Source organism: Geotrypetes seraphini, chromosome 8 (genome assembly GCF_902459505.1).
Source record: "Geotrypetes seraphini chromosome 8, aGeoSer1.1, whole genome shotgun sequence".
NCBI classification, from domain to species: domain Eukaryota; kingdom Metazoa; phylum Chordata; class Amphibia; order Gymnophiona; family Dermophiidae; genus Geotrypetes; species Geotrypetes seraphini.
Window position 1 is genome coordinate 170,179,360 of NC_047091.1, and position 13,333 is coordinate 170,192,692.

At 43.6% G+C, this 13,333-nt stretch overlaps 1 protein-coding gene across 1 annotated transcript; it reads left to right on the forward strand.

Moving 5' to 3' along the window:
* Window positions 1–12,400: 12,400 nt before the first annotated feature.
* LOC117364450 (eukaryotic translation initiation factor 5A-1-like) lies at window positions 12,401–13,059 on the forward strand. The gene has a single exon (XM_033953619.1). The coding sequence runs from the start codon at window positions 12,441–12,443 to the stop codon at window positions 12,903–12,905; it is 465 nt and encodes a 154-aa protein (XP_033809510.1). The 5' UTR covers window positions 12,401–12,440; the 3' UTR covers window positions 12,906–13,059.
* Window positions 13,060–13,333: the final 274 nt, after the last annotated feature.

Genomic DNA, 13,333 nt, shown 5'->3' on the forward strand with positions numbered 1-13,333 from the left:
GTCCCACTGGTTCAGCTGTTGTAACGGTTCCAGCAAACTGAGTCCGGCACCAGCTGTTAGCTTCTTTCATACAAGGCTCGGGCCAGCGTCATTTTGTACACAAATCATCTATGGTTCTAGCCGAGTGGAGAAACAGGACAGGGAAGCCAGGATTCAAATTTGGGAAGGGCAGCCCAAAACACCGTCCCTTCGTTTCACTCCCTTTGCCGTTTTTTAGCATCGTTTCATTTTGGTTTGCCTTCATTTTCATCTCGGGGGGGGGGGGCAATGTTATCGAGCGTAGTGCCGTCGCTTTGCACAGAAGGTGCACTACTTCAGAAAGACTGCACACTCTGAACTGACAGTGAGCACAAGCATGAACCCATTTCCACGTGCGTGATGGCTTGCGCACACATGCGTGCACTATTGGGAAAGAGTACACCCTCTTGGCAAGTAGTATGCCATGTGATTATAGCCAGTTAGGGGGAAATTCTGTAAATGGTTCCTAAAAAGATAGGCGCCTATAACGTAGATGCCTATCGCTTGTCAGTCATACTTAGGCGACTATTACAGAATCGCAACTTGTTAGGTACCATTGACTCGTGTTTGAGTCCTAGAGGCTTGATGATCTTTCAAGTTTTCGTGGCAGAATACAGAAATAGATAGGACCCTGAAACCGTAGGTACAATGTGCGGCGGCGGCAAATAAAGCAAATAGAATATTGGGCATGATAAAGAAGGGAAGCACGAGTAGATCGGAGAGGGTCATAATGCCGCTTTATAGAGCAATGGTCAGATCCCACTTGGAATACTGCATCCAACATTGGTCCCCCAACCTAAAGAAGGATATAAAACTGCTGGAGAGGGTGCAGAGACGAGCAACGAAGCTAGTAAAAGGTATGGAATACGAGGATCGACTCAAGAAACTGGGATTGTTCTCCCTTGAGAAAAGGAGACTGCGAAGGGGATATGATCGAGACCTTCAAAATACTGAAAGGAATCGACAAAATAGAGCAGAAAAAATTATTTACATTGTCCAATTCGACACGGACAAGAGGACATGTAATGAAGCTAAGAGGGGAGAAGTTCAGGACAAATATCAGGAAGTTCTGCTTCACGCAGAGTGGTTGGCACCTGGAATGCTTTCCCAGAGGAGGTTATTGTGGAATCAACCGTCCTAGGTTTCAAAAGCAAACTAGATGCACATCTCCTATGAGAGGCATAGAAGGATATGGGTGACTAAAAATTAGGCCAGGTGAACACCTGCGTATGCGGATCGCCGAACTTGATGGACAGAGGGTCTGATACGGAAATGGCGCTTCTTATTTTCTTATGAGCCTTTCTTCTGCATAGTATAAATTCAATGTTGTCGCCGTTGTCCCATCAAACACAATCCTTCCCCTCCAACACTGCCCATCTGTTGCTGCCCAGATGGGTGGTACATCGTTCGTCTGACATCTCCACCGAAACTTTTCCGCCTTGGGAGGCCCTGCTGGTAGTGAAACCACCGACGGCATAGCTTTCAGCTTCTCAGCTGCACGCTAGCCCCGGTGGCACGATAAGCCCATGTGCCATGACTGGAGAACTTAAAACTGACCCCTCCACCTCTTCTACGAAACTGCGATAGCAGTTTCTAGTGCAGAGAGCCGCGCTGAATGGCCTGCGCTGCTCCTGACGCTCGTAAGAACTCAATGAGCATCGGGAGCAGCGCGGGCCATTCAGCGAGGCTCCCCGCGCTAGAAACTGCTATTGCAGTTTTGTACAAGGAGGCCTTAGGTGCCTTTAATGTAGGTCACGGTTTTAAAAGCCTACGTTATAGGCACCTAAGTCCTTTACAGAATGGTGCCTAGCAGCGCCTGTCCTTCTCTGCCGCTACTTTGGAGTTAGGTGCTGCCAAACGCCATGCGATAGGAGCTAAAAACTACTTTATTTAAGAAATATTTCAGCGATTAGAATTATTAGCAGTAGATCAAACCATTATTTATTTATTTCTTTAGTCATATTTCTCGCCCGTCCTCCCAGAAGAGCCCAGAATGGGTTACACAGTCGAGGTTTGGCAGCAAGGTTACAACTTCACATACCGCAGATATACAGGACAACAAATTTAAGGAGGAAAATACATCCAAAATATTATTGTGGTGCTCTTATTATAAATCGCTCTGAACCTGATGGTATTGGCGGTATATAAGTGTCATTGTATTGTATTGCAAAACACTGATCATTGTATTGCCCTCCCTCCACCCCCTTCCCCCAGATATGCTCTGAAATGGAATTTGGGTCAACCACAATAAATTATACAACTGGTTCTTCTCCTATGACCAAAATGACGGCTACCACCCCTGTCTCATTCCTCCCTTCAACTACTATGTCATATAAGTCTGTCAATGAAGCTGTCGTCTCCTGTAACATTATTCTCTCCTCTGCCCTAGATACCGTCGTTCTTCCCATTTCATGTCCTGTAAGAAGTGCCAAACCACAGCCCTGGCTAGCCCCCAACATCCACTATCTTCGCTCCTGTGCCCGATCTGCTGAACGTCTTTGGCTTCAATCCTGCACACATGCTGACTTCTTACACTTCAAATTCCTGCTAACATCCTTTAAATCTGCCTTCTTGCTTCGCAAATAAGAATACTATGCCCATTTAACTAACTCTCTTAGCTCTAACCCTCGCCGTCTCTTAGATACTAAATTCTCTATTCAAAGAGCCCTCGCCTCCAATTCCCCCTTTACCTTCTCCTCGGAGTTCTTCTTCGATAAGGTTCAGAAGCTTCAACTTGAGTTTTCAGCCAGGTCACCTCTCTCCACCCCCTTCCAGCTGTCCACTCTGCCAACCTCCCTTCAATCTCTTCCACCTTTTCTGAAATCACTGAAGAGGAAAATGCACATCTTCTCTCCCTCCAAACCTACTACCTGTTCCTCTAATCAGATTCCCACCCACCTACTTGGTGCTGTCGCTCCCACTGTCATCCCTCCTATCTGTCATATCCTCAAACTATCGCTCTCCACTACAACTGTTCCTGATGTCTTCAAACATTCCGTAGTCGCACCTTTCCTCAAAAAACCTTCACTAGACTCCCACATCCCCCTTTATCACCCATCTCCTTCTTCTCTTTCTTATCCAGGCTACTTGAGTATGGTGTTCACCATCGTTAGCTGAATTTTCTTTCATCTCAAGCTATTCTTGACCCACTTCAATCAGGTTTGTGCCCAATCCATTCCACAGAAACTGCCCTTGCTAAAGTATCTAATGACCTGTACCTGGCCAAATCTAGTGGCCTCTACTCTATCCTCATCCTTCTCGAGTTATCTGCTGGCTTCGATACTGTTGATCACCACCTACTCCTCAATACACTGTCCTCGTAGGGATTCCAGGGTTCTGTTTTCTCCTGGTTGTCTTCTTATCTCTCCCATCGCACTTTCAATACATGCAATGGTGGATCCTCCTCAACTGCTGTCTATCGGTGTACCTTAAGGCTCTGTCTTGGGCTCTCTCCTTTTCTCCATAAATACCCATTCCCTCAGTGCACTGATCTCTTCCCTTGGCTTCCAATATCATCTCTATGCTGGTGACTCTCGGATCTACCTCTCCACTCCAGACATCTCTACAGGAATCCAGGCTATAGAACTGATAAATAGCAATAATAGTACCACCTGCAAAATTCTGGAGCCATGGGAAGGTTGAAACTATCAAACTCAGCATATATTTTCAAGTGGAAGATAATATATAGGATATTCTATATAGCTAGGAGAACTAAGAGTTATCAGCCTAGCTAGCTGAAGGATCGGATGCACAAACCCATTTCTCAAAAAAGGGCTTGATTGATGGTGTATTCATGCCTTGTAAATAAAGTTATATTCTATGCAAGCAAGTTCTTTCCCCCTCCCCCTTTGGCTATCATTAGTGAATGCCAGTGCAATTTGAAAGACAGTTTTCAATGGCTTCTCATTTCTTTCAGGTCATTCGTTAATTTTGCATCTTTCTATTGCTTGCATTTAGCTGGAAGCCCATGCTAACCTTGGGGAAAAGAGATGACTCTAGCATAACCAGTTCTGAAAGTAACCAATAAATTGAAATAATAGATGTCTGTTTCGTTCCCGGCAGAAAATTAGGCCATGGAGCGTAAGAAGTGCACCAGCAAGCACTTAGACCTGCAGAAGGATTCCGGGCCTACTGACCTGCGTGCAGTAAGAGTTATTTCAATTCTCTCCGTCTTCTTTAGTTGGCACAAACACCGACTGTAGTGAAGAACAATTGTACATTAACTTGCTGCATCCAATAGGCATGAAATTGAGCGCCATCAAATACAGGAATGCAAGGCAGAGGTCCTCTGAAGCTGAACTTTGCCAGAAATGATCACATTTCAGACATTTTGTTTGTTAGGGCTCAAATTGAAGCTGTATTCATTTCTTTTTTTCAAGGATCAGCGGAGGGAAAATTGACTTTCCATCTGGTTTGCTGAATCAGTTTCTTATTACTGACCTAGAATGGCTTGTAGGTACAGCAGTTTAGAGAAATTCACAGAAAGATCCCTCAGAGGACAATAAATGTACGCAGTGGTATAGCAAGAATCCTAAAAGTAATGAGAATAACTTCAAAGAGTTCTTCTACATGTAGAACCATGCAAAATTTACCATCATATAAATGTATAAAAGCATATGCAAGGCGCTTTGCTTCATAAACTTCTATATAAGAACATAAGAATTGCCGCTGCTGGGTCAGACCAGTGGTCCATCGTCCCCAGCAGCCCGCTCACGCGGCGGCCCTCTGATCAAAGGCCAGCGCCCTAACTGAGACTAGCCCTACCTGCATACATTCTGGTTCAGCAGGAACTTGTCTAACTTTGTCTTGAGTCCCTGGAGGGTGATTTCCCCTATGACAGACTCCAGATAAGCGTTCCAGTTTTCTACCACTTTCTGGGTGAAGAAGAACTTCCTTATGTTCGTACGGAATCTGTAGATTGAGTCGGGTATAGTTTGAGTTTGAGTTTGAACATGTGAAGGGCAATTCTCTAACCCAGACAGCTACATTTACATGCATATTACACATGTAAATATTTAGATTGATTGATTGATTTATTCTGTTTTCTATCCAACAAGCTCAGAATGGGTTATTAACATACCATATTATTTGGAAAAATGTTTAATGCTGTATATTTCACCGAGGAAGCTGAGATCTGAGAATCATCTATTGCTGGACACAAAAAGAGAGAATAATATCCGATATGTTCGAACGAAGAGTTCTTGCTTCTCTTTAGCTGGTCCACAGTTGTGGAATGCATTGTCAGGAACATTACGTCTTTGTAGAGACCTCTTGCAATTCAGGAAGTTGCTTAAAACCTACCTATTCGTTCAAGCTTTTTAAAAAGTGAATACATAGCAGTGGTTTGAATTAGGTTTGACCAGGTAAATGGTTTATTAAACGATGGTACTCAAGAACAGTTTGAATGCATTCATATTGTGACTATGCAGATAGACTATTGTAACTCTATATTTTCCTCTACTTTATGTATGTCTTTTTATTTTGTGATTTTATTCTGTTTGGAAACTTTTTATTTTGCAATTTTACTGTGTATGGAAACTTGTAAGCCGCCTTGGATAAAGGCGACGAGGTCCAGAGGAAGGCGACGGAAATGATAAGAGGTTTGAACCAAAAGAAATATGAGAAGAGACTGGAAGGCCTAAATATGTATACTCTGGAGGAGAGGAGGGACAGGGGAGATATGATACAGATGTTTAAATACTTTAAAGGTATTAATATAGAACCAAATCTTTTTCAGACACAGCCTCTGTTTCCACCACCTCTTCCAGGAGACTGTTCCACGCATCTATCACCCTTTCTGTAAAACAGTATTTCCTCAGATTACTCCGGAGCCTATCACCTCTGAGGGTTTCAACATATCCTCAATGATACCACCTAGCTCCACTCATAGACTGTTCCAGAACTAACTGAATACTGCCAAGATGGTCTCCCCAGAATTCCAGTGTATGAACAGCTGAAAATGGGAGAATCACCTGGTTACAGTGGCATGGTGAGGGTGAGAGGTGCCCGGAATGGTGGTGCCCCGCCCCCCACCTTCACACGCTCTTTCCCTGCCCCCTCCTGAAACATGTGCACCACTTCCCTTTCCCCGTACCTCTGTAATGTTCCTGGCACGAGCGTTGGCTCTTCCTCTGATGTCACTTCCTTGGCGTGGGTCCAGGAAATGACATCAGAGGAAGAGCCAATACTAGTGAGACAGTAGCTTGGGGGTTGATGCTTACACAGGTACAGGGGAAGGGAAGTGGTGCCCACATGCGACAGTGGGGGGTGCCGGGAAGGAGCGGGGGAGGGGCAGAGAGGAGGATGGGTGACTGCGCCCTCACCAAGACAGCACCAGGGCAGACCACCCATCCCACTCCCCTATTACATCACTGCCTGGTTAACATGAGATTACCAGTTAAAAGCTCTAACCAGTTATATGACATGAATATTGGTCCAGTCCTTCTTAAAGGGGAACATAAAATGATTCAGTTTCAAATCTATGATTCAATTATCTGTCTTATTCTCAGAGCCATTATTTTTAAGCAATGTGTTTGATTAAAGCACTAGCTTAATTTAAAAATGGTCAAGAATTTCACATGACCAAATTATTATCACTACGTGGCCGCGATTCAAGCTGTATTATTTCTAATTATTTCCAGGAATTCATCAATCCTCTCACTTTCTCTTTCAAAATAAACCTTACAAGCTATGAACTATGCAGATGATAAATGAACCATAGATTTCCAAGTAATTGTTTGGTACAGATCAAGTAGCAAATATGATTAAAATTAGTTTGGAAGCTCACTGATATAATTTAGAATATTCCTACAAAATATGGCATTTTGGCATTAAAAAAAATATGCCAGTCGATATTCAACCTGCGGTAGTCATCGTTTTATTAAATGCTGACCAAGAACAAAATAAAAACAATAGAGATGTCTAAACCAACCAATTAGATTTATTGGAAGGCAACATGAACTGAACTGAAACAAAGTCCTAGGTCTTTAAAAAGACCATTTGAAGTCCCAAATAGTGGAATCCTAGGAAAGTCCCAACCAGGATCCAGGTTTCGGCAAACAAAAGTGCCTTCCTCAGGGGACAACGTGGTAAAGACTTTCTCCGTCCTGTTCTCTTTAAATGCTGACCACCACAGGCAGAGTTATCTTTAGATATAGAGTGCCAGGTCATGTCCAGACACCCACACTGAACATCTGAGCTCATTTTCAACTACAATGGCTGCCAGAACTTATGTGGGTGCTGGCCCACATAACATAGAAAAGACAATTTTGCCTCTCTGACCTCCCCCCCCCCCCTTACATTGAGCTCTAACCTTCTACTAGCTTTCCTTCTTCTTTCTAGCGTTCTCCTGCTTCCCGGTCTCACCTTCAAAGCAGCCTGCGGAGGATCGCCGGTTGGCTATAGCGATCCTAGCAGTCTGCCTTCGGCCTCTGCAGCACGTTCCCTCTGCTGCGGTCCCACCCCTCCTCTGATGTATTGTACCGTGGCAGAGGGAAAGTGCCACTGAGGCCAACGGCAGCCTGCTAGGATCGCTACAGACGACCAACGATCCTCTGCAGGCTGCTTTGAAGGTGAGACCGAGAAGCCAGGAGAGAGATGGTAGACTATGGGCTGGAGGGAGGGAAAGAACAGAAAGGGTATTTTCTCGTAGGCCATATCTAATTACACTGTGGGCCAGATTTGGCCCGTGGGCCTGAGTTTGACACCCCTGGTCTACACCGAGGCACCTACTAACACATATACAGCTAGTAGGCATGGTTGGGTGTGGAATGACTTAGGTGCACTCAGGCCAAGAAGACCCTGATCTAAATGGCAGTAGGCCTAAGGATTCAATGCCTAGCAGTGCCTATGGAGGCTTAGGTACCGCTAGGCGCGAATCTATAAACAGCGTCTAGCAGTTGATTGACAACTATGCCAAATGGCACCTAGGAGTTAGATGCCATTTATATAATCAGGGCCAGGCTCACACGGTCATCCTGCGCTAACCAATTAGCATGTGGTAATGTAGCTGCCATAACTGATTAGCGCGGAAACAACCCCTACAAAAAAACTGAAAAATTTTTAGTCCACGGATTATTGTATGCTATAATGGCACTCGCTACTGGACGCCTGAGCGTGTCCCACCGTACGCCATTTTCAGCTGCATTAGGCGCGCATTAGCACCTAACGCGGCTTAGTAAAATCACCCTGTAACGTGCAGAAAATTTCCAAGCGCCTGAGCAAGCAATAAAAAGCGTGGTTCCGTGGTACAATCGATCATTTTCAGGGCTCCCCTACTCAAAGCGCCCATCACAAAAGCACTAGCGTGGGCAGCAGGGGGTGGGGGCAGAAGTTGCCCTTCCAGGCTCACACTGCTCTCCACGCCATAGAGACCGAAATGTAGAAGAATGATTTGCAGTGGGAACTGCACATTTCTTGAAAGTTAAACAAATCTGAAGTCTTGTCTTGCTAAACTGCTCATCAGGGAGAGCCCCGAGGCCTAGCACTGTTCATACATAACTCGTAATTCAATGTGAACCCCAGACTGACCTTAAAATTCAATCATTTCCATTTATTTCCCCTTTGATCCTGCAATATAACCTACCTAAATGAACACTTGCCGACACATCTAAAAACATATCTTATGTAATGTTATATTGCTTCTCCCATGGTAGGCCTGGGTAATGGCTATTTTAACATGATTCCTGCATCCTTCATAAAGAAACTTTTCTAAAACAACCAAGAAAGTTATATTTAGAAAGATTTCACCATGTTTCAAGACTGCAACGACAGTTCTCTCCCTCCCTCCACTCTTTCTTTTGCTGTATTTCCTTCTTGTTCCCGATCTTTATCCTTATTCACAGCCCCCGCTACTTTCTCCTTTTCACACCAACTAATTAGCGTTATTGTACACTGCCTAGACCTCCTTCAAAAGGCCGCGGCAGGCACCGTTTCCAGAATCAGGCTCATACTGTATTTGGGGAGAGAGAGAGAGAGAGAGACAAGAAAATTTAAAAATATACGTTTTCAAGACTGGGATTAATTGGAAAATATAACGGCGTACCCTTATGCAACTGCTAATAAATGAACCAAACTAAAGGGAGGGGGAGAAGCTTATTTAGAAAGTCACACGTAGGGCTCCTTTTACTAAGCTGCGCTAGCGTTTTTAGCGCGTGCTAACCCTGCGCTACAGCCAAAATACTAACGCCAGCTCTATGGAGGCGGTAGCGTGCGTGGCAATGTCGCACCCGCTAAGCGTGTGCTAAAGCCGGTAGCGCAGCTTAGTAAAAGGAGCTCATAGTTATTAAAGCTTTTATTTTTCTTCAGAACATCCAGTGAGTAAACAACAGCCGAACGAAGAGCCAGGCCTAGAAATAACGATGCATCGCATCAGTGTAACCCCTAATTCTCAATAGAAATTTTTTATATATTTAAAAATTGACGATACGGTTTACAAAGATTACAATCATAACAGGTTAAGCACCACTTAGGAAACACCACTGCAGAACAACGCTTGTGAAAAAAGGAAAACGAAAAACCAGACCGCTCAGATCAGTATCTAATATACCGAAGACAGGAAAGCGCTAACAATTGAGTTTTTCAGCATTGGGGCCCGTTGACATCTTTTATTACCTCGTTATAGTTGTTTCTGTATCTTAATTTTTGTTTATTTCCACACGCACATCCAGGGAATAATAACTTTAATAACTTTATTTTTCTATACCGCCATAGTCGGATGACTTCTAGGCGGTTCAACATCAAAAGAAGGCTGGACATTCAGCGAATTACAGAAGCATGAGGGGAAAGTTACAGAAGAAGGGGTGGGGGGAGAGGGAGGTAGTGGAGGGAAAAGTAAGAGGGGTTGAAACTGGGAGGGAAAGTGAGAGGGGTAGGAATTGCCTGAAGATTGCTTTGGGTTGTAGGGGGACAAAGCGTAGGTCTGTTTAGGTGATGTATTTGTCAAACGGAGTGGTTTTGATAGATTTTCGGAATGCGTTGTAGGTCTGTCTGGTTTTGTTTATGTAGTTTCCCAGCCAGGGAAACTACATAAAGTTTGGAACGGTTAGCTTGGAACATGAAGGTTAGCTTGGAACATGAAGGTTCTGTCAAGGTAGGATTTGTATTTGCATCCAGTAATTTTAGGATAGGCGAAGATGTTTTTGGTTCTGGTTGTTGGTGTGGGGTTGTGTAGACTAGAGCAAAGTGTGCTTGCAGGTAGGAAGGTGCTAGGCCCCAGATTTGCTTGAAGCAGATGCATGCAAATTTGAACTGTATTGGCGCTTCCATTGGTAGCCAGTGCAGTTTTTTTGTAATATGGGCTAATGTGATCTTGTTTTCTCAGTCTGAAGAGTAAGCGAACTGCAGTGGAGTGGGTGGGTGGGGGGGACGGGACTATTTCTATCTATCTTAGGTCTACACCTATGAATATATACATCTAGGATGGGGGGGAGTGAATGGGATTACATTATCTTTTACATAAAGGGAGGTTATTGTATGAATATATGTATTTATACTGTTCTTGATTAGTCAGTGGGTGGGTTAAAATGATTGATCAGATATGCTTGTAAGAAGAATGTGCTTTTATTGTTTTATTATATGTTTATATACTTATTGCACTGTCAATATTTGGAAAATCACTAAAGTTTTTAAATTTTTAAAAAAATTCATCCTCCCAGCACAGTATCGCAAAATTCCAGGCAAAGCGTTCCAAAGTTTAGCACCTGCCAAATAATGAGAAACAAAAGGATCATACCCAGATAATAAAATAACAAACACCCCGAGAAGGCTACGAGTTAAAACTAAGCATGCACTGACTAATCAAGGCAATTAAAAATGAAGTCAAAAAGTGACGAGTGCAAATTCATTCTATTAAATTGAACAAATTCATGTCGGGTCAATTCATAACATATCCGACTCCCACATGAAGACACTTCCTGTAATACTCTGACCAAAAAACCTGAACTGATCCATGTTCTCCCAGACAGTTCATTAGTTCATATTAACCCACTACCTAGCTCCACATTTGAAAGTGATCTGATTACGATGGAATTATTTGATCGGCTTGTAATACATATGCAAGAGCATGCTCCGATTAAATTGGATGAACATCGAGAACTTTTTTTGCCTCTACAGCTAGAGGGTAGAACTAAGAGCCATCTAAAGAGCCAAGGAGTAGAAGAAATGCCATTATGAATACAGAACATGTGTTGAATTGGAAAACTAAAGAGGATATGATGTTCCAGTTATGAGAAATACGAGTAGATGCTGGACTTTAAGAAAGCAAATAATTATAATATTTGGGGGTGGGGGGGGGAATTCATCAATGGGCACTAAGCGATTTAGGGCTAGATTCACAAAGCAAAACCGATCGTGTACCGATGGGTTTGCAACCCCCTTTACTATCAAATTTCCCTCCGGCCTGATTCACTTACCTCTCCTGCAATCCACTTCAAATCCGTGCATGCAAATAAGGTGAAACACATGCAAAGTAGGCTGGGACGCGATTCACAACACCAAATTTCCGATCCGACTGGGCTGGCCGATCACCCGAAGAAGCGACTTGTGGGGACCAGTCGAAAGCGTCTTTCCGACTGGAAGCCCTGCTCTCTGTCCTGCAATCTCTCCTGCCTGCTCGCCCTGAATGCTGCCCTGCTCTGCCTCGATCTTCCCCGAATCTCTCCTGCCGCATCGCCGTTCTCTTGCCCTTCCCCGAAGCTCTCCTGCCCTTCCCCGCCCAACGAGCCTGTGGTTTTAACCCGTGGAATTAAAGCGTGTTAAAACCACAGGCTCGCAGGGCTAAAAACTAAAAGAAAAAAGTTTTCAAATTTTTTTAAAAAAAAGGTCGCATCTCAGACGGGCATGCGCAGACCATCTACAGATGGTCTGCGCATGCGCAGGGATCGCTATAGAGAGATCCGTGCAGGCAGATGAGGGCGTTCCTTGGATCGCCCCCCATCAGCATATTTTTCACTCCTGAATTCATCGGATCTGGATCAGGCTCGATTGGGCAGGTTAGCATATGCTAAATATGTTAGCCTTAGCATATGCTAAATATGTTAGCACATGCTAAATATTAGCATGTGCAAAATACTAAGATGCCCATAATATTCCTGTGGGCATATTAGTATTTAATATGCGCTAACACAGTTAGTACATGCTAAATCGCTTAACGCCTGTGGATGAATTCCCCTCCTTAAGAATCAGGAACAGAAGTTGCTATAGGCTACACTAGCAGGGTAGTACCAGCTGAGTATCATTAGGGTACTGTTTTAAGTAAAGTATTTTTCATCCTTTGCGGGATGGGGGAGGGGAGCAATCAATAGGAATTGTAAGTGCCGACTTCTATAATTTGTGCTCTGAAAATGTCAAGAAGAGATCAAGTATGACTATGTAGCCTTTTTTTTGTTGGAAGTACCCCCCTCCCCCCGTAGAAATTTGCGACTATGGCCGATGAGGTTGACTTTACCACTGGAGATGCCGGGGCTTCCGCCACTTTTCCCATGCAGTGTTCTGCTCTGCGCAAGAACGGGTTTGTGGTACTGAAAGGACGTCCCTGCAAGATTGTTGAAATGTCAACCTCTAAAACTGGCAAGCACGGGCATGCCAAGGTTCACCTGGTTGGTATTGATATTTTCACTGGTAAGAAATATGAAGATATTTGCCCCTCCACTCATAACATGGATGTTCCAAATATTAAAAGGAATGACTACCAACTTATTGATATTAATGAGAGATACATGTCCCTTCTGACTGAAAATGGTGAAGTTCGTGATGATCTCAAACTGCCAGAAGGTGAACTGGGGAAGGAAATAGAATTAAGACATGATGCTGGTGACGAGATGCTGATTTCAGGCCTGTGTGCAATGCATGAAGAATGTGCTGTAGCCTTCAAGGCCATGACCAAATAAGCAGGGATCACCAAGCTCGAGCTGACTGCTCAGGTCCAAACAAACCATAGATCTAAAATTTGGTTCTGATTGTCACCAAAGCTATGGCCTTTGCAAACCACCTCATTTCTTTTTGAATGGTGTCAAAATTGTGCTGGATTCTGGATTAATCTTACAAGTTAACTGGCAAGTTTCAAAATCACTGAGGTTCTGAATTATTTTTAGTAGTCTTACTCATAACATTCCTTTAGTTCGTGGGTCCAAGAAACCCTATCTTTAGTCAGGTTTGTTTTTTATTGGGGGGTGTTGTTTTTTTTTTGGTTTGTTTTTTTTGCTTGAGCGTATCTGTTTATATTATGGACAGATGAGATCAGGCTTTTAGTTAACTTAGTAAACTGCACCAGAAGTTTAAAATGGTTTTACTTAAAGTATCATATTAAGATGTTTTG

Bases quoted from the DNA above. Each gene is read 5' to 3' on its own strand.
- LOC117364450 (XM_033953619.1), top strand. From the start codon at position 12,441: ATGGCCGATGAGGTTGACTTTACCACTGGAGATGCCGGGGCTTCCGCC.